Source organism: Triticum dicoccoides, chromosome 1A (genome assembly GCF_002162155.2).
Source record: "Triticum dicoccoides isolate Atlit2015 ecotype Zavitan chromosome 1A, WEW_v2.0, whole genome shotgun sequence".
NCBI lineage: Eukaryota > Viridiplantae > Streptophyta > Magnoliopsida > Poales > Poaceae > Triticum > Triticum dicoccoides.
This window is the reverse complement of record NC_041380.1, coordinates 118,105,423-118,127,707: the sequence shown is the minus strand read 5'-3', so window position 1 is coordinate 118,127,707 and position 22,285 is coordinate 118,105,423. Positions and strand designations below refer to the sequence as shown.

The 22,285-nt window shown below is 48.4% G+C and overlaps 1 protein-coding gene across 1 annotated transcript; it reads right to left on the bottom strand.

The window, feature by feature from the left end:
• Positions 1–203: 203 nt before the first annotated feature.
• On the bottom strand, positions 204–3,079 carry LOC119365908 (thioredoxin H4-2-like). Its single transcript, XM_037631560.1, has 5 exons — positions 2,582–3,079; positions 2,038–2,114; positions 1,833–1,946; positions 1,043–1,165; positions 204–581 (listed from the first exon to the last, which is right to left on the bottom strand). Exons 2-5 carry the CDS (start codon positions 2,056–2,058, stop codon positions 444–446), a joined length of 396 nt encoding a protein of 131 aa, XP_037487457.1. The 5' UTR covers positions 2,059–2,114; positions 2,582–3,079; the 3' UTR covers positions 204–443.
• Positions 3,080–22,285: the final 19,206 nt, after the last annotated feature.

The following is a 22,285-nucleotide window of genomic DNA, read 5'->3' as shown; positions in this document are numbered from 1 at the left end:
TCTAGACTCACCATCTTAAAAAGACGGATCACAAGATATCAACAATAAACTGAGATTGGAATACAAAGATCGTTAAGAACATTTCTCTGAAAACCCTACGAATCAAAGGGGAAGAAGCAATTGGATGGAGCCACGAGGCAGCCCTGAACACATATATCAGGAAGGTCTACGTTTTCTCAACACAGAAACAGAAGCCCAACCAGCAAAGCAATCTCCCCAGCAGATGACACTCTCACAAAACTAGCATTTTACCAGCAGGGTCATCTTACAGTTTCACAGCATATGCATATGCGTGTCGCAAAATTGTAAAACATTGTCTAGACGGAAAAGACACGGAAACTGTACACCAGGAAACTATCATGCAACACATAAGACACACAAGCATGGCAATACAGATATATAAGCAATGACAAGCTGGCTCTGTTCTAATTCTGTAGCATGGTTCAACTGCCATCACCAAGAGCTTGTACTTTCTTCTCGAGCTCAGGTTTGTTGGCGCCGACGAGCTTGTCGATCTGCTGGCCGTTTTTGAGGAAGAAGAACGTCGGGGTTGCACGGATGTCCCATGTTGAGCTGAAATCCTGCAGATCATCACGAGGAGAATTACTAAGGTGGGTCAACACTGGAAGCATCAGAACAACCTGCTGTTAATCACAGGGTTATCAACCAAACATGTTATTCGCGGAGCTATCAGGATGAAAAAAACACTCCACCACACTCCATACAATTGGCAGTAACAAATACTCCCTCTGTAACTTAATATAAGACGTTTTTTGACAGTCGTGGACTCTAAAAACGTCTTATAAGATACAGATGGAGTATTTATCTGTTTGCATATGTCTCCGAAACAGAAAATGGCGAGATGAGAAGCTACGGTGCTGCATAATTTGAAGTTTGGCTGAAAGGTTTGTGACTTAACAAAGCGGCGGTAACTATTCAGGGTTTTAATGGTAATGGTTATAGAAACTGTCCAATTGGACTTTTTAGGGTCATGTTAACCTGTAGTGAATAAATAATTCAAACAAATGGAAGATGGAATTACCATTAGGTCATCAACATCAATTGTCAAGAACATGAGTTGAGGGTAAGTCTTGGACATCTCAGCATAAACAGGTGCAATGACACGGCATGGCCCACACCACGAAGCGCTGAAGTTTGCCACAACCTACAAAAGAAATCAATGAGTACATCAGACGCAACTCTACAAACTGCATCAAGAATTATTAGTTGTTGGTTCACATATCTTGCCACTCGACTTCACAACCCAAAATAAAATGGTCAACATAAACACTGGGCTTGCAGCGCATGGTTTTCATGTTCTATCATAATAACTACAACTACCCGTGTACATTCCGGGATTTCAGCGGGAGAACAGTTACAGGGAACCTCCCTCTGCTAAGGAAAACATCCCCTGAACAAAACTGCTTTTGCGGGAAAATAGTTTAGTTAACCTGTCCATGATTTCAAGTGCACAACTAAGAAAATAAACACGCTAATCACTACAGGCTTTCTACAGTCTATGCTCCAACAGCTAAGGACCTTCATGTGCACACTTTGTGCTTGAGCAGGTGGTTATACTATCTGCTTAGGTCTCTCAAAGAAATTTGTGCTTCATTTCCACATTCTCATCAATGTGTTCTCTTGCAGGAACGGACTTATTTTACAGTCTAACAAGGGGCGTAGTGGAATTAGTGTGTGGAGAAAGACTTCTTAGACCTATTCACATTTCATATATGGTGTAAACTGATAGACATAAACACCAAGTAGTTCATACGAAACAATATAAGCAAAGGATAACTGTAATCCCTTGAACAAATTGACAGTTTGCTTACTATTTTCCCATCCTTGTTTGCTTCTTCAATCTTCTGGTCCCAGTCCTCTTTGGTTCTTATGACATGCACATTTCCACCTTTGAAATCAAGCTTTTCCTCCACAATGCTACGACCCTGGCCAAAAGAGGACAGAAGGATTACATACAAATAACTTGGGAGTTCAAGAAAATAACACAGATTCATTCAATAACAGACATAAACTCACCTTGCCCACACAGCCCCCCATGGCGAACTGACACTGGCAGGAATCGCTGAATGAAAGGCCCCTTGTTTCCTGAACGCCTAAACAACAATAAACCATGTCATGGTCTATCAGAAGGAAGCTGTATCTGTAACGCTAGAAAAATATGGAGACGTTGCACGAACAATAATTTCAGTAAGGTATTTATACTCCATAAAAGAAATAGCAGTAACAGATAAGTTGTCGTCAGTTGGACAGGGAAGGAGAGTATTTTTCTCTCCACCACATCCCAACTGGGTGCGAGGAACTACCGCTTACATCTCTTTGCAGTTGTAAGGCCGGAATTCTTCCATTATCTTGAACCGGACAAGAACCTGAATGTGGTAAACTAAAAACATAATAGCCTAGGAGCCGGGGGAAAGAAAGCACCCCCGCACACCCACCCGCGCACAAAAATCCAGTTGTCTCCGCTCCCTCGCGGATCAAGAACCAGAATCTTGCAGGCGAATTTGCGCTCAAGAACCGCATCGGACAAATCGAAGCCGACCAGATCAGCGAGAGGATTTACCTGGGATCGGAAGCGGGGATTTTGGCGCCAAGGAGCCCAGAAGCCGCGGGGCGAGGGGGCGAGGTGAGGTCGGAGGAGACGGAGAAGATAAGCCTGGCGGATCTCCTGGCGGGCAATTAAGAGGTTCTTTAACTGGGTTCGATTGATTGACGTAAAAGGAAGAGCTCTCCGGTGGTGTGGGTCAGTGGGTCGGTTGGGTCGTCTGGTGGTCGTAGGTCGCACGCTCACCGCCGCCGCCGCGCGGTTTGATTAATCGGAGGAAGAGGAGGAGGGGTGGGGGATTGGCTTGCTTTTTTATTGCTGCTGGGGCGCAAAGGGAAGGGACGTGGAATATTCTGCGGCCGTGCTATGCTGGGCTCGTGCTTCTGGAGGCGACGACGACGACGACGCCGACGACCAGGATGGATCGACCGGCCCGTCCGCTCCCGGCCGGCCGGCGTGAGCGAGCCCGTGACGCGTCTCGCGTCGCACACCACTTGGCTGGCGCGGCTCGTGCCGTGTGCGCCTACGGAAAGAAAATGCCTTTTCTGCTGCCGGAAAATGGTCCTATTTGCCTTGGTGGAGATCCGGCGACGTGGAGCTTTGGTGTTGCTCCTGACCAGACCTCACCTCCGGTGGACTGGCACGGAGACTACCCGCCGTTGTCTGCCTTGTGGCTATGCAAAATTCAAAATATTGTATTCAGCGAATGCTTTTTGGGTTGTCTTCATGTTTTTTTGGCCGTTAGATCGACCGTGCGCCACGTATCGAATCAATGCTAAGGGCCTCTTTGATTCAAAGGATTTTTTAAACTATTTTAAAGGATTCTAATTTTTAGGATTTTTTCTACAATGGTTGTTTGATCCGTAGGCATTTTTCTCTCATAATTACTTTGTACTGGTTTTACCTACAAAATTTTCATTCGCTCCAACCTCATATTAAGATTTTTATGTTTTTTCTGCGTGAGACTAATCCTATAGGATTGAAGATGACGTGTTATGCCATTTCTGTGTTTTTCCTAAGAGAAAATTCATATGAGGTTACTAAAGTGGACTTGGTGCCTCACTTTGGTCATTGAATTTCAAAGTACCGTAAGTACGGTGACTAAAGTTGCTTGAGCGAAATGTGATTTGTCTCTCTCCTCCGAACATCATGTTCATGCATGCATGCGTTCATGCCATGCCATGTGTTGTATCCTTCACTGTATTCATTATATTCCTTCTATCAATGAAAAGATACACAAGTTTTGTGTATTCGCGAAAAAAAGTTGCTTAAGTGACTCCATACGGCCACTGTAACCATTTGTCTAGGGTAACATTTGAGCGCGGTCAACATGGACAGCATGGCATTGACCAAATGTGTGTATTGTAAAGGGAGATGGACTTTTTTTAAAAAATATCTGGCCGAACAAAACCCTACCTGTTCGATTGCACCCGATCGTCTCGATTTCTTGTCTGACCTAATCATATTGTCCTCCTCAAGCTCCAAATGCATAACTCCCAAATTAGGAAACGTTCGTCGTCGTCGTCGTGTCAGCCTCGTCATCGCTTCCCACTGCCGCTTCCGCCATGTCCTCCTCAAGCTCCATCCGGCCAGGTCTTCGCGACTAGTCAACTGCAGTGCCCCTCATCGCTTGCCTTGACTATTCTCCACTACCGACGACCACGACGGCTGGGTGTTCTACAAGTGTGCCAGACACGATTTAAGTTTGCTCGATGACTTTGTTTTGTTGATCCGTGGGCATTTGGTCTGGCTCGTCCTGCGGCAAAGTTCTCATTTTTCTGATATGTTTGGCTGATATAATACATGTGATTTCTAAGGGAGTTAGAGTATGTCGAGTATTTGAAAGCTCATCAGATCCTTGTTGGTGATGATGCATTCGACGTGGCAGGGGAAGAAGGGGAGATATTCATCGTGCAAGAGATGAGGGAGAAGAATGCGGCTAAGCGGCAGCAACAATGGAGCTCTAGTCAGAGGGATGCAACCACCATGACTAAGCACCAAGCAACTATGCTATTAGGGTTTTGAGATCTCTCATCTTCACTTGTTGTTGCTTCTTTGCTTCACTTACTTGTTGCAAGCTAGCTTTATCGTGTTGTTATTTGTGAGCTTGGTGTATAGGTTGTCCATGGAGTTGCATATCTAGATAAACCGTATTCTTGTTGTATCCCTTAAGATTGAAAAAGAGACTAAAATTTGTTAGTCGCCTATTGACCCCCTCTAGTCGACCATACCGGTCCTTTCAAACGTCCAGCGATGGCTGGGGTTGCGCGCGTGACATGTTGGTTTTGCAACAATAGACGAATCGTCGTATATTTGCAACACTTGGTGCTAATTTTTTGGCTGCCCAATAAGTATCGGAGAAAAAAATTACATCAAGGATAATTGCTGGAACAAAGTTTTTGACCCCAAATGTCTAAAAAAGGGAAATACCTTATTACATGGTAGCTATTGGAGATGCTCTAATACGGCAAAAGGTTTTCACCCCGCTTTATATACAAAGCAAACCACCAGAGACACAAAGGTACACCAGATAAGTTCACACCACACATACACATGTAGCACACAAACAAAGTACAATAGAGTTCTGTTGAGGGCACAACTCAATAATCCCTAAACGAAAGAAAAAGGAGGCCGAAATCAATGGGGGCGCCCCCAGAAGGTCCTACCACCGAGGCAAACAGTGCCTAATCCAACTCTGGAGATGGTGGTGGAAGCGGAGGAGCCAAGTGGAAGGTCGGCTCACAAAGACTGCAATGAAGATGTCGATAGCGTCTCGATCCTGCAGGCGGCTAAGCGGCCACCAAAGCTGCAAATAGCCACGCATTTTAAAAATCACGTTAGTAGCACATCAGAGAGGTGCACCCTGGATCACAAGCCTATTCTGGAATGTCCAAAGCGCCCACACAAGAACCCCAATACTCGTCCACCCAATTTGGTGGGAGTGCGGCGTGGAGGCTTGGAGGTCCTTGAATAGGCCGGGGAAATTGGTATGACACCACCAACCGCTGACTGCCTCGCGAAAGCAACTCCAGAGGAATTTTGTGGGCATGTAGGTGAAGAAGATGCGGTTCGAGTCCTCCTCCGTCCCGCAAAGCGGGCATACCATGTCCCCAGGGCCATTTCGCTTGAGTACCTCCACCCTGAAGGTGCCCGCCCATGAATCCATTGCCAAAGGAAGACACGAATCTTCAGCAACAGGCGGATTGCCTAGACAAGAATCAAGGGTTCCGGGCCAGGAGATGTCGCGGTAGCTTGGTAGAGCGATTTAGTTGAGAAGCGGCCAGGTGACTCGAGGTGCCAGGAGATGCGACCGTGCGTCTAATCCACGACCAGGGGCTGGATGTCAATACACTCAAGGAGCTCGTGCCAGGCGGCAAGTTCCTGTTGGGAAACAAAGTAGAACACACAAAAATTCGCCCTACGATCACCTAGGAACAATATGAAGATGCATAAAGGGTTGCGATTAATGATTATTACCGACTCCGGGAGTGCAGCGGAAGTAGATGAGTCGGTGTACATCGTACTTGGAGTCCCTCGAACATCGATGATGATCCTGTGAACCGCCATCGTAGGGAAGACCAAAAGCACGACCTCTCTACTTGGTTGCAATCGTACAGGCTTCACGATACGGCGGCGTTTCACCGTCCAGAGCTAATTGTCATCGAAGAATTAGAGGGAGGAGTTTAGAACCACACTGGGCTTCTAATTATGAGGATTATATGTGGCTAGGGCTAGCTCTAATTAGTCAACTAGGACCAACCAGAACTAGAACTAGATCAACTAAAGGAGGCTCCAAAACTTGTGTTCCGAAAGGGTGGAAATCCTCTAGTATATATAGGTTGGGAGGGGAGGAGGGGCGCCACACAAGGGGGGAAAGTATCCCCCTTGTGGCTGGCTGATGTCTACTATGCAACTTTTTTCTTATAAACACGTGTTGGGCCTCCAAGCACAGAGTTTTGTAGGACAATGGCAATTTTCCCTCAAGTGGATGACCTAAGGTTTATCAATCCGTGGGAGGTGTAGGATGAAGATGGTCTCTCTCAAATGACCCTGCAATCAAATACAAGAAATCTCTTGTGTCCCCAACACACCCAATACAATGACAATTTGCATAGGTGCACTAGTTCGGCGAAGAGATGGTGATACAAGTGTAATATGGATGGTAGAAATATATTTTTATAATCTGAATAAATAAAAACAGCAAGGTAGCAAATAGTAAACGGGCACAAAAATGGTATTGCAATGATTGAAAATGTGGCCTAGGGTCCGTACTTTCGCTAGTGCAATCTCTCAACAATGCTAACATAATTGGATCATATAACCACCCCTCAACGTGCAACGAAGAATCAATCCAAAGTTCCTATCTAGAGGAGAACATACGAAGAAATTGTTTGTAGGGTACGAAACCACCTCGAAGCTATTCTTTCCGGTCGATCTATCCAAGAGTTCACACTAAAATAACACCAAATAATTTCAGATCCATAATACTCAATCCAACACAAAGAACTTCAAAGAGTGCCCCAAGATTTCTACCGGAGAAACAAAAGACGAGAACGTGCATCAAACCCTATGCATAGATTACCCCAATGTCACCGCGGAAATCCGCAAGTTGAGTGCCAAAACACATATCAAGTGAATCTATATGATACCCCATTGTCACCACGAGTATTCATATGCAAGACATATATCAAGTGCTCTCAAATCCATAAAAGTATTAAATCCGATAACCACGAAATCTCAAAGGGAAAAACTCAATTCATCACAACAAGAGAGAGGGGGAAACACCATATGATCCGACTATATTAACAAAGCTCGTGATACATCAAGATCATGCCATCTCAAGAACACGAGAGAGAAAGATTAAACACGTAGCTACTGGTACAAACCCTCAGCCCCGAGGGTGGACTACTCCCTCCTCATCGTGGATGGTGAAGATGGCCACTGGAGATGATTCCCCCCTCCAGCAGGGTGCTGGAACGGGGTCTAAATTGGTTTTCGGTGGCTACAGAGGCCTGTAGTAGCGGAACTTCTAATCTAGGGTTATTTTTGATGGTTTCTCTATTTATAGGATTTTTTGGCGTCTGTTTCACACGAAGATGGGCCTCGAGGTGAGCACAACCCACCTGGGCAAGCCAGACCCACTAGGCGCGCCCTGGTGGGTTGTGCCCTCCTTGTGGAACTTTTGGCCCTCCCACGAAGCTTCGGGGCTCTCTTTTGTTCCAAAAAAATTGTCAAAAAGTTTCAGCTCATTTGGAGAACTTACATTTCTGCAAAAAAAACACCACGGTAGTTCTGCTGAAAACAGCGTCAGTCCGGGTTAGTTCCATGCAAATCATATCAAAATCATATAAAATTGTTGTAAACATGGCATGAATACTTCATAAATTATAGATACATTGTAGACGTATCAGTATCCCCAAGCTTAATTCCTACTCGTCCTCGAGTAGGTAAATGATAAAAGAAATAATTTATGAAGTGTGAATGCTAGCAAAGTGCATAAGTTTGATCAATGATAATTTCAATCACTTTTCCTAGCATCATAACAGCAACTCTTTCTTATTAAACTTCTCATGTTAAAGTAGCAACCAATTCGCATGTTAAGGTTCAAACGATGAATTCTCTTGAAACTCAACAACCTATGTTCTCAGTCACCAAGCAATTGCAAATTCAACTTATTCAACAGAGTTTAAATAAGAGCTCCACATACTCAACCATCATATAGTCTTCTATGATTGCTAACACTCACCGCATACACATGAGCAAAACGTTTCAACTGGACACATAGAAAGATAGGGGCTTATAATTTCTCCTCCCAACGTATTCACCTCAAGGGTGATGTCAACAATAATAACTCATGCTACCCATATCCAACTGGATATATGTGCCTAGATCTTTCCTCACCGCATGATGCTTGCCAAAAAAAGGAATAGAGAGAAGAACTTTGACTCTTTGCATCAAAGTAAATAGATAAAAGTAAAAGATAGGCACTTCGCAGAGGGAAGCAGAGGTTACCATGCGCTTATTTTTTTGTATGCTCAACCTCTTAGTGCAAAATAACGCCAGGTTCTATTGCCCCTTATGATAGCAAGCTTTATTATGCAGTCTGTCGATTTTATTCTTTGCCATCACAAGTTCATACAACACTCAATTTTCTCTTACACTAAATGATCTAACACTTTTAGAAGCAATTTTTATTGCCTTATTGCACCGATGACAACTTACTTGAAGGATCTTGCTCGATCCTTAGGTAGGTATGGCGGACTCTTGAAAATAAGATTTGGGTTTAAGGGTTTTTGAATGCACAAGTAGTTTCTCTACTTGGTGCAGAATTTTCGGCTAGCAAAGATGGGGGGGGGGGGCAAGCACCACATGTTGAAGGATCTATCACAATATAACTTCTATGTGGATATGAACAAACATAAACCATTACGTTGTCTTGTTTGTCCAACGTCAACAATTTTGTCATATAATATTTTGATGGGGGCTCACAATCACAAAATATTTCCATGATAGTGTATTTGCATGTGAAAGTTCTCTTCCTTATACTAATTATTCGTGAATTGCTTGTATGACCAATATTGTGATTGTCAAGCCTTAAAAGATTCACTTTCTAAACCCAATGTGAAGCTACCAGTAGGCATGATATAATTTCAACTTCATGATATTCAATTCATTCAACGATTTACTCATAGGATATAAGTGAAGCACAAGAGTAAATGATGAGCTACTCCAAAAAGATATAAGTGAAGATCAAGCGAGTAGTTAAGTAAATAGGTGGCTATTTGAGGACTCTCTCTTATTCAAAAAACTTTCAGAACTAAGCATTTCATTAAAACAACAAGCAAAACAAAATAAAATGACATTCCAAGAATATCACACATCATGTGAAGAAGCAAAAACTTAGGCTCAACCGATACTAACCGATAATTGTTAAAGAAGAAAGGCGGGATGCCTACCGGGGCATCCCCAAGCTTAGATGCTTGAGACTTCTTGAAATATTATCATGGGATGCCTTGGGCATCCCCAAGCTTGATCTTTTGTGTCTCCTTAATTCTTCTCATATCACGGTTTTCCTAAATCTCAAAAGCTTCATCCACGCAAAACTCAACAAGGACTCGTGAGATAAGTTAGTATAAACCAATGCAAAAACCTTATCATTCTCTACTATAGCAAATGACTAAAATTATTATTCAACATTGCACACTAAATGCCTCTGCATATTTAATACTACTATCCTCAAATAGAATCATTAAACAAGCAAACCTATGCAAACATAATAGCAATCTGCCAAAACAGTATAGTCTGTAAAGAATGCAAGAGTATCACTACTTCACTAACTCCAAAAGTTATGAAAATTTTCCAAACTGTAGAAAATTTATCACATTCTGACTTTTCTAGGGAATTTTTGCAACAGCGGTAAACTTTCTGTTTTCAAACAGCAACATGTATACTTGCAAAATAAGCATGGCAAAGGCTATCATTGCCACTTTTATTGAAATAAAAGATGCAAAACATTATTCTACATAACAGCAAGCAAATCCTAACAAAATAAAATGATGCTCCAAGTAAAACTCATTTCATGTGACAATGAAAACATAGTGCCAAGTGAGTTTACCGATAATGTTGGAGACGAAAGAGGGGATGCCTTCCGGGGCATCCCCAAGCTTAGTTGATTAGATCTTCCTTAGATATTAACTTGGGGTGCCTTGGGCATCCCCAAGCTTAGGGTCTTGTCACTCCTTATTCTCCTCATATCGACATCTCACCCAAAACTTGAAAACTTCAATCACACAAAACTTAACAGAACTTCGTGAGATAGGTTAGTATGATAAAGAGCAAACCATTTCACTTTGGTACTGTCAAAGACAAGATTCATAATTGTTCTCACACAATGCCTACTGTAGCATATCATTTCCACAATTTATATTGAGCAATATAAGCCATGGAAATTAGAAAACAAGCAAACTATGCATTGAAAACAGAATCTGTCAAAAACAGAAAAATCTGTGGTAATCTGTACTCCAACCATACTTCTTCTACTCCAAAAATTCTGAAAAAAGGAAAACCTGGATAATTTATCTATTAATATTCTGCGAAAAGAATCAGCATTTTATCACGCTTCTGTTAAGAATTAGAATTGTTTTGCTGAGCGCAAAAGTTTCTATTTTTCAGCAAGATCAAATCCCATCCCAAAGGGCTTACTTGGCACTTTCATGAAACAAAAGCAATAAAATATGATTACTACAGTAGCCTAATCATGTGAACACACAAAAACAGTAGGTAAAAGTGTTGGTTTGTCTCCCAACAAGCGCTTTTCTTTAATGCCTTTTAGCTAGGCATGATGATTTCAATGATGCTCGCATAAAAGATAAGAATTGAAACATAAAGAGAGCATCATGAATCATAAGTTCCTCTCTCATAATAATTTTCAGTAGCATCATGAGTTGATTCATCAATGTAACTATCACACAAAGCATCCCTTTCATGATCCATAGACATAGTATTTTTATTACTCTCCACATAAGCAATTTTATTCTCATTCATAATAGTGGGAGTATCATAGGAAACTCGAATACTATAAATTGTTCCCACATTAAAAGAGTAATGTTTAGTAAAAGGATATTCAAAATGATGACAATAATTATCACTACTTTTTATAACATAAGTATCATCACAATAATCATCATAAGTGGGAGGCATGCAATCATCATAGCAAATTTGATCATTCAAAGTAAGGGGACTAAAAAGATCATCATCATTAAGCATAGCCCCCCAAGCTTGGGACAAACATTAATTGCAGCAAATAAATTCTCAAACATGTCATTATCATCAAACATAGCATCCTCAAGCTTGTGGCTTGGCATATCATAAGCATGATCATTCTCATCATTATTAGTATGAATAGCACCAACGGTATAACAATTGCTATCATCATAATTTCCCAAGTTGGTGCCAAAAAGATTTCCAAGATTATAAGAAGTATCATTATCTTCCCAATCATAATCATCACAACAAGCAATAGGCATAAAAAAATCATCATCAATAGTGCTTTCGGACATTGTGCCATAAGATATAGAAGCAATATCATCATCAAGTGCATCATCCTCCAAATTTTTTCTGATTCATTTTCATGAGGCACAACAATAATAGGAGCAACATTATTTGGGAGAGGTACCTTTTTACCTCTATTATGTCTTCTTTTCCTTTTCTTCTTCACCACCTCACATGTGGGTTTAATTAAGTTTTTCAAACTTCTTATTGATGAGATGGGTTGAATAGGGAGCTCCTCCTCGTCACCTATTTCATCATGAGAGACAATAGGAGGGAAAGTGGAAATCTTTACCCTTTCATTACTATTCCTTTTACATTCTATTGGTTTTCCCATCTTTCTATAGTTGGCAATATAAACATTCTTATTGCAATTTACCATGCAAAACACACACACACACACACACACACACATATATATATATATTAGTTTAGTTTCAATGTCGTTTGTGAGAATGAATACTTCAAACCGACTATTTTTATATGTCAATTCTTCACTCCCCAAGAATAAACAAAGTTCATTACAAAGTTCTAGGGTGATCAAGATATTGCAATATTTGGACACAATTAGATCATGAAAAAGCATGGATTGGAAATTAAGATGATTAACCTTATTGCAAAGTTCACAAGTAATAGGACAAAGAGAACATAATTTTGTAGCAAATTCATCTATCACTTTGAGCAAAGAGTTGGTTCTATCATGTTTATGCTTCTTGCAAAATCTATCTTCCCTATAAGGCACGTCTTCACAAACTTTATGCACTCCACAAAATTTGACATGCTTATAATAAACATTTTTGTCATGACTTGTGCAATCATCATTAGCATTTTGGATATTCAAAGAATTCATATGAACAACATTGCAATCACGCTCATCATTCAAATATTTTGTGTCAAACATTTTATTGACTTCCTCTTCTAACAATTGAGCACAATTTTCCGATCCATTATTTTCAAGAAAGATATTATAAAGATGATCAATAATATGATGAAACCTCAATTCCATTTTTTTGTAATTTTCTTTTTATAAACCAAACTAGTGATAAAACAAGAAACTAAAAGATTCAATTGCAAGATCTAAAGATATACCTTCAAGCACTCACCTCCCCGGCAATAGCGCCAGAAAAGAGCTTGATGACTACTACACAACTTTATTCTTGTAGACACGTGTTGGGCCTCCAAGCGCAGAGTTTTGTAGAACAGTAGCAATTTTCCCTCAGGTGGATGACCTAAGGTTTATCCATCCGTGGGAGGTGTAGGATGAAGATGGTCTCTCTCAAATGAACCTGTAGTCAAATACAAGAAATCTCTTGTGTCCCCAAAACACCCAATACAATGGCTATTTGTATAGGTGCACTAGTTCGGCGAAGAGATGATGATACAAGTGTAATATGGATGGTAGAAATTTATTTTTATAATCTGAATAAATAAAAATAGCAAGGTAGCAAATAGTAAACGGGCACAAAAACGGTATTGCAATGCTTGAAAATGAGGCCTAGGGTCCTTACTTTCGCTAGTGCAATCTCTCAACAATGCTAATATAATTGGATCATATAACCACCCCTCAACGTGCAACGAAGAATCACTCCAAAGTTCCTATCTAGCGGAGAACATACGAAGAAATCATTTGTAGGGTACGAAACCACCTCGAAGCTATTCTTTCCGATCGATCTATCCAAGAGTTCGTACTAAAATAACACCAAATAATTCCAGATTCATAATACTCAATCCAACACAAAGAAGTTCAAAGAGTGCCCCAAGATTTCTACCGGAGAAACAAAAGACGAGAACGTGCATCAACCCCTATGCATAGATTACCCCAATGTCACCGCGGGAATCCGCAAGTTGAGTGCCAAAACACATATCAAGTGAATCAATCTGATACCCCATTGTCACCATGAGTATTCATATGCAATACATATATCAAGTGCTCTCAAATCCATAAAAGTATTCAATCCAATAACAACGAAATCTCAAAGGGAAAAACTAAATTCATCACAATAAGATAGAGAGGGGAAAACACCATATGACTCGACTATATTAACAAAGCCCGCGATACATCAAGATCGTGACATCTCAAGAACATGAGAGAGAGAGAGAGAAAGAGATTAAACACGTAGCTACTAGTACAAACCCTCAGCCCCGAGGGTGGACTACTCCCTCCTCATCGTGGTGGCCGCCGGGATGATGAAGATGGCCACCGGAGATGATTCCCCCCTCTGGCAGGGTGCCAGAACGGGGTCTAGATTGGTTTTCGGTGGCTACAAAGGTCTGTGGCGGCGGAACTTCTGATCTAGGGCTATTTCTGATGGTTTCTCTATTTATAGGATTTTTTGGCTTCGGTTTCACGCGAAGATGGGCCTCGAGGTGAGCACAACCTACCGGGGCAAGCCAGGTCTGCCAAGCGTGCCCTGGTGGGTTGTGCCCTCCTCGTGGCTCTTCTGGCCCTCCCATGAAGCTTCGGGGGTCTCTTTTGTTCCAAAAAATCATCAAAAAGTTTCAGCTCATTTGGAGAACTTTCATTTCCGCACAAAAAATAACACCACGGTGGTTCTGCTAAAAACAACGTCAGTCCGGGTTAGTTCCATGCAAATCATATCAAAATCATATAAAATTGTTGTAATGAATACTTCCTAAATTATAGATACATTGGAGACGTATCACCGGCCAAGGGGAGGGGAATCCTCCTCCAATTCGGCCTCCCTCTTCCCTTTCCACGGGGAGAAGTGGGCGCCACCCCTATTGGGCCTTTGTGGCCCAAGTGCTCTTCCACCACTTGGCCTTATTAAGCCCGTTGATATTAGGTTAAACATATATTTGTTCCAAACATTTTCAGAGCATTATATATATATATATATAATTTAACATCCTCGGAAACATTTTCCACCTATATATAATTAATCGATAATACCCGGTGTCGGTGTCAAAACCGGCAGATCTTGGGTAGGCGGTCCCGAACTGTGCGTCTAAGGATCGAGGGTAACAGGAGGCAGGGGACACGATGTTTACCCAGGTTCGGGCCCTCTTGATGGAGGTAAAACCCTACGTCCTGCTTGATTGACTTTGATGAGTATAGGGGTTACAAGAGTTGATCTAGCACGAGATCGTAATGGCTAAACCCTAGATGTCTAGCCTGTATGATTATGATTACCTCTACGGACTAAACCCTCCGGTTTATATAGGGACCGGAGGGGGCTAGGGTTGTACAGAGTCGGTTTACAGAGAAAGGAATATTCATATCCGCATGCCAAGCTTGCCTTCCACGCAAAGGAGAGTCCCATCCGGACACAGGGGAAAGTCTTCTATCTTGTATCTTCACGGCCCATTAGTCTGGCCCATGTTGCATAGCCCGGACGCCCAAGGACCCCCTAATCTAGGACTCCCTCAGTAGCCCCTGAACCAGGCTTCAATGAGGATGTATCCGGCGTGCAGATTGTCTTTGGCATTGTAAGGCGGGTTCCTTCTCCGACTACTCCAAAGTAGTTGACCATCAAGAACTATGTCCGGATATGTTTTAACAATCATAATATCACGGCCACAAGGGCATAATACTTAATCGAAAAACACAATGTGTCTCTACTGACAACTGTCGGATTTTGCGTCCCGGCAGACCCTTGAGGTTCGAACACTGGGGTGCGCGCGGAGATTTCGCCTCCTACCTACCTGCACCCTTCCGCCTCGCTAAGATCTAAGCTATGGGAAGAACGACACAAGAGACACAGGGTTTATACTGGTTCGGGCCACCATTATGGTGTAATACCCTACTCCAATGTGTGGTGTGGTGGATTGCCTCTTGGGCTGATGATGATGGACAATACAAGGAAGAACAGCCTCGCGAGGGTCTGTTCTTGGCTGGGGGGGACGAACTGCTAGGGGGAGTTCAGTCACCCTTCTCTCTCTCTCTCTCTCTCTCTCGGATTTGATCCCCCTTCCTACTATGGTGGCTAGTCCTATTTATAGAGGCCCTGGTCCTCTTCCCAAATATCGAGCGGGAAGGGAGCTAACAATGGCGGGCTAATTTGAAGGGGGACAGCTAGTACTAGCTATCCTGACAAAAGTAGTCTTCGCCTACACAAATCTCTGGTGGTAACGCCGTCTTGGGCTCCACGATGACGTCCTTCCTGCAGTCCTCCTGGTCTTGGTCTTGTTGCACCGAAATTGTTGGTGTTCTGGGAACGGGGGTCCCCAGACTTGCCTGCCTGCGGCCTGCGGCGTGGCTCAAAGGGGGGCCCAGCACGACCCATCTTCACCAACATAAACTCAAGACCCTCGCGAGGGGCCAAGCCTCGCGGGATGGACGACACGGAGCTTCCTCAGGCACGGCCTCGTCAGGCTGGCTCATGAGGAGGCGGAGAGATCAAGGCGGGGTACCTCGCGAGGTGCCCGTGACGCAAGCCATGACGACTCAGGGCGCCAGGCGGGTGCCAGCCCGCGCAGCGTACTCCTTTCCTCTTTGGTGCAAAGGGGGCAAGCGCAGCCGTGGAGTACCGAGGCATCAGGCAAAGGTTGCCATTTCGGTGCAACGAGACCAAGACCAGGAGGACTACGAGACGGAGGTTACCATGGAGCCCAAGACGGCGTCATCACCAGAGCTTTGCGCAGGCGAAGACTACTTTTGTCAGGATAGCTGATACTTGCTGTCCCCTTTCAAATTAGCCCGCCATTGTTGGCTCCCTTCCCACTCAATATTTGGGAAGAGGACCAGGGCCTCTATAAATAGGACCAGCCACCCACAGAGCAAAAAGGGGGTTGGGTGGTAGGAAGAAAGAGGCTCGTTAGAGAGGCTAGAAGCAGAGAGAAAGAGAGAGAGAAAGGTGGCTGAACTCCTCCCATCAGTTCATCGCCCCAGCCAAGAACAGACCCTCGCGAGGCTGTTCTTCCTTGTATTGTTCATCATCATCAGCCCAAGAGGCAATCCACACACCACACACTGGAGTAGGGTATTACACCACAACGGTGGCCCGAACCAGTATAAACCCTGTGTCCCTTGTGTTGTTCTTTTCATAGCTTTGATCCTAGCATGGCGGAGGGGTGCAGGTAGGTAGGAGGCGAAATCTCCGCGCGCACCCCAGTGTTCGAACCTCAAGGGTCTGCCGGAACCCGAAATCCGACATTTGGCGCGCCAGGTAGGGGTGCGCCGGAATTCGTCTTCCACCACCCCGCTCTCCTCCGAAATCACGCTCATGTCTGACGCACGTCGGGCCCGCGCGGAGCGCCGGGCCGCCCTCGCTTCCCGTGTCGCCCAGACAGCCCCTGTCGGCGGGCGTCCTCGCCGTTCCCCATCACCTACCATCAACGCGCCACCGGCCCGGCGGGGGACGAGCAGCAAGCATCGTCTCAGCATCCATCCGTGCGCCAAGACGACCGCACCGCGACTCCCTCGCTCGCCCCAGCTGGATCTTCGTCCCGCGCGCTCCGCGCGCCCATGGAGGCTCGGGCTGCACTCATCGCGGCGAACGAGCTCCTGCGCTACCATCCCGTCGACGACGTCTATGAAGAATGGCTCGGCCGCGTCGCTGAGCTCGTCCACGCTGCAGGGGGTTCTTCCGTGCCGTCCGTTCCGCTGCACCGCACCCCGCCCCGCGCGGGCGACGAGGCTCCGGTGGCGCCCCGGCCGCCTCCTCCCCAAGAAGACGCCATGGCTCCAAGGCGCGTGGCCCCTGGGCGGAACCCGCTCCGTCAGGTGCCAGCGCGGCAAGAGCAGAGCTGCCAAGAAGTCCCTTGCCCGCCAGAAGCTGCCCGGGCGCTCCCTGCTCCAGCACGTCGCGACCACCCTCTTGCTCCGGCGCGTGGGGACATGCAAGACCAGGCTCTCCATCACGCAAGGCCTCCCGTGGCCATAGCAGGCTGCCGCGCCTACACCACCGAGCTACGCAGCGTCGCGTGGCCAGGCAAGTTCAAGCCGGACCTGCCTCCTCGCTACGACGGCACAGCCGACCCTGCGGAGTTCCTCCAGCTCTACGAGCTGGGCATCGAAGCTGCCAACGAAGATGAGAAGGTCATGGCGAACTAGTTTCCCATGGCGCTCAAGGACGGGGCCCGCACCTGACTCCTGAACCTGGCTCCAGGCACAATCTCCTCCTGGGAAGAGATGCGCACCCGCTTCATCGCCAACTTCCAAGGTACTCGCGACCGGCCACCCGCCGTGAGCGACGGGGAGACCCTGCAGAAGTACATCCAGTGCTTCAACAACGCACGCCTCAAGATTCCTAAGGTGACTGAAGAGGCCATCATCTCAGCCTTCTCCGATGGCATGCGCGACGTCAAGATGAAGGAGGAGCTGGCGATGCATGAAGACCTGTGCACTTCTTTGGAGCTGTTCAACTTGGCGAACAAGTGCGCCAGGGCTGAGGAAGGGCGTCTCTCCCTCCTTGAGCTGCCTGCCGCAGACCCAGAAGAGAAGAAGCTCAAGTCCAAGGAAGTGAAGCGCAAGGGGGCTGCCGTGCTCGCGGCAGAACCAGACACCAATCGGGGCAGAGATCAGCCCGAACCTCCCAAGGGCAGCCGGTACTGCATGTACCATGACCTCCACACCCACAACACCAGCGAATGCCAAGAACTCCGAGCCGTGCGTGAAGGAAGGATCGGCCGTTGCCCTTACCGTGGTGACCGGGGATACGGCCGAGGAGGAGGAAGGAACGCAGGGCGCTGGGAAGACCGTGGCCCGCGCCAGCGGTGGCGCGACCAACCTCGTGAGGATCGCTGGCAAGACCCACCTCGCGAGGGAGGCTGGAGGGATCAGCCTCACGAGGATCGCCTGCAAGGCAACGCAGGCCTCCCACCGCTGCCGCCGCAGCCAAGGAGAAATGAGGACCGCCACCAGGACGAGGAGGCTGGGGGCTTCCAGGAGCCGCGCGCGATTGCCTACATCCTGGGCGGAGCTCAGGCCCCAGCCTCTCAGCGCATCTTCAAGCAGTTCGCCCGTGAAGTGAATGCAGCCCTCCCCAGGCTCGAAGCCACGCGCCCTCTTAGGTGGTCGGCGTGCGCCATCACCTTTCGCCCAGCAGATCAACTCAAGTGTGCGGCTACAGCCGGAGTCCTCCTGATGCTTTGTTCCCCAATCATCAGCAACGTGGTGGTCACCAAGACCCTCATCGATGGTGGGGCAGGGCTCAACGTCCTGTCCGTAGAGACGTTCAACAACCTCCAAGTTCCCTACAGCCAGCTTCAGCCAACCAAGCCCTTCTCCGGTATCACCGACGGCTCCACGGTCCCGATCGGGCAGGTCCGCCTCCCCGTCACCTTCGGGGCACGCGACAACTACCGCACCAAGCTCATCGACTTCGACGTCGCTCACATCCGCCTGTCGTACAACGCCATCCTCGGGTACCCAGCGCTAGCCAAGTTCATGGTCGTGACTCACCTCGGCTACAACGTCCTCAAGATGCCAGGAAGCGGCGGAGTCATCACAGTGCCCTGTGAAGAGAAGGACGCAGTGTGTTCCCTGGAGCGAGCCTTTCAGGCCGCATCACTGGAAGACCTGGATCGCGAAAGCAGGAGGCTTCCCGAGGCCTCCTCCAAGAAGAAGAAGACATCGTCCGGCCTGGCCCCTCAAGAGGTAGGCCCCTCTGGGCCCGTGCCTGCCCAGGGGGAACCTCCTTCCATCGCATAGGAAAGCGTGCCCGGCGCCCTCCTCAGGCAGGGCTCGGGGGCTCTCCCATGGAGGGCCATCGACCTAGCAAGGGTCACGAGGGAGGTGTTGGGGCACCACATGGAGGCGTGTTTCGAAGCACGTTTCCCTTAAGAAGGAGCAATGCAAGGAGATCCAGACCCACAGGAGTTCGTCAGCAAGGCCATTCAGGAGCTACAGGAGTCCAGAGTCATGAGAGGCGCCCGCCGCCTACCAGCAGTGGCTCCCCATCCAGGCGAGGATGGCGGGCTGCGCGTCTGCGTCGACGTACCAGGGCCCAACCAAGTCGCCTCCCTGGAGCGCCTCTGGCCCTCGCGAGTGGGGCACTGCAGAGGTCCACCCCACAGCTACGTTCGCACGCCTTACGGCTTGCCGAGCGCGGCTGATGCGTACCAGCGCCTCATGAGGGGCATCACGGAGGCACAAGAGGCCAGGTGCTCCGTAGCCCTGGCGGAGATGAAGATGGCCCGCGAGGAACCGCCAGCGCCTCCGGAGCCTCCCGAGGCCCCTGGGTCTGGGGGCTCATGAGGATCGGCTTCCGCAGCCCACCGAGCCGGCTACACCGACACCCCTTCGTCTTCAGCATCATCAGGTGACATCTTTCAAGTTTCGCTTCCAGCTGGGAGCGCCCCCAGGGCTGCATTATTCCCAGGCCGTGTGGGTCCGTCCCTGCAGCGTGTATCCCTTTTATTTCGCGTTGTTGGCTTACCTTGTTGGGGGCGCCCCTCGGGCTGCATGATCCCCAAGTCGCTCGGGCCCGACCCAGTGATCTCCGCATCCATTTGAACGAATCCACTCCTTCGCGGCTAATGTGCTTTATAGTTGCCTGCTCAGCTGACGCCAACTAATGGAGCTGCTCCCAAACGGCACGACGCTTGCACATGGGTCCGTCCCTGCAACGCCGACAAACCTGGATGGCTGAGCTCTGGCCGCGGCAGCCCCGCATAGCGTCACCTCGTCAAGCCTTCAGTGCCTCACTACCCATCGGAAGCAACCAACGGCTGACCGTCAATTGTTATGGCAACTCCTTGCTCTTTCTATGATGGACCTGCAGGACCTCCAGAAGGAGCTGCGTCAGGCGAGGCTCTTGCTGCGTCTCCTTCGCTCTCGTCCGCATGAACCGCTTGCGCGTTAAAGGGGGGTGCCTGAGCATCGCGACTCAGGGCTCCTACTAGCTCTCTAGCCCTCACCCTCTGGCCTTGACCATGGCATCGCGACCTGGCATACCAGCGACGGCTGAGACTCGCTCGAGGGCCGGGACCCGAGGACGTAGAGCAGAAAGGGGAGCAAAGGCGAGAGGGGAGAGACACACGAGGACCTCGCCGAGCAACCTCGCGCCTGCCGATGCACGGACCCGGCCACACACCAGAGAGCGGCCCCTGATCCTCGAGATAAGTTATCGCCCGGAAGCGCCAGCTACCGTGGCACCATCCCTGCACCTAATGCTATCCCATGTTAGCGACGTCGCTCCCCTTTCTCACCGAACGACGGCTGCTTGGGCGCCAAAGGGGACCTCCTGAGCATCGCGACTCAGGGGCTCTTACCGAACTCCGGGTCGCTCACCTCCTGGCCTTGACCACGACATCGCGACCTGGCATACCAGCGACGGCTGAACCCGCCTTGGGACTGGGATCTGTCGGTGCAGAGCACCAAGCCCTCGTGAGGTTCGAAAGGGAGGACCGAGCTAAGACGGGATGAGCAACTCGCGTAAATCTACGACAAGGCTTATATTAACCAAACAGGATCACAAGCACCTTACAAGCCCCCACGGGGCGCGCTTTTGGTTCCTCGCAGGGAACAGATCCTAAAGAGACGCAAACTACGCGCATCGCTACATAAGATGCCATCATCAACAGTGGGCCGCCAAGTACCGACGCCAACCCCATCCAGATCAGAGTCGGCGGCGGCCTGACGAGTCTGCCCTGCTCCGGGAGCGGCGCCGGCTCAGGGGCTCGTAGCTGTCGTCGCTCGTCTCCGGAGTCGTGAAGGGCTCGCCGGAGTCGCTGGAGCCTCCGACGTCTCCACCGCCTGAGGAGCCGCCAAGGGAGCGATTAGCGAGCCCGGTCCTCGTCACAGCAGGGCCCTGGCCGCCTTCACCGGGGCAGCACTCCACCCGGCGCTCGTCTGCGTCGAAGACCTTGAGGAGCATCACCGAAGCACCGTCGTAGTCCAAGTGGATCGTGAAGACGCCCCTTGTCCTGCAAACCCGGGCAATCTCTCTCCAGCCCCGGGTCATGTAGACCTCGCCCGGGGCGACGACCGCGACCTCTGCCTCAGTCGCGAAGGTGCTATAGCCGGTGTGCTGCAGCCAGAGCTCCAGGGGCTCCCCTTACGGGATGACGGAGGCGAAGAAGGGAGGAAGACAGATCCAAGACTGAAGAGGAATGGCGACGTGGAGCACGAACTCTTGGGAGGAGCCCTCAGTGTGGACCCCAGGGGGGACGACCCACACCTTCGTGACCTATCGGCGCCGGCGCCGGCGCCGCCCGTGGCGGTCAGCATCAGCTCCTTCGGGGCCCTCGACGTGGGCGTACAATGGAAGCGGGAACCCCGGCGGTGCCCGCTCGCCCCAAGGCCTCGACACCACCTGAAGGGCCCCCTCGTCCGGGCCATGGTGGACATGCCGTTTCTTCGGCGGAAGTGGGTCTGGTCCCTCTCGGGGAGCCTTTCCCTTCTCTGCCGACGAGAACCGGCGGATCGGAGCCATCGCAGCAAGACGGAGCAAGGATCGGGAAGAAGGAGAAGCAAGGAGGGATGGACTGGAAGGGCGGGCGACGTTCCGTACTTGTAGCCGGTGGAGGCCAACCGCCGACCTCCACGATCGCAGGTAATCATGACCGGTTTTGCATGCAGGGACTTGTCCAATCTGTGCAGTTGCCGAGGCGCCGTGGGGAAGTGGAGGCGCCCATGTCCAGTCAACCGCCACGCGGCGCCCAAGGCCGCAGGCTGTTAGGGCCCGCGGCGCTTCGCTCTTGCCCTTCCGCCTCCCTGCACGGCCAAGTCCGGGCGCGCCTTGGGCCCGGGGGCTACTATCGGCGTTCTGG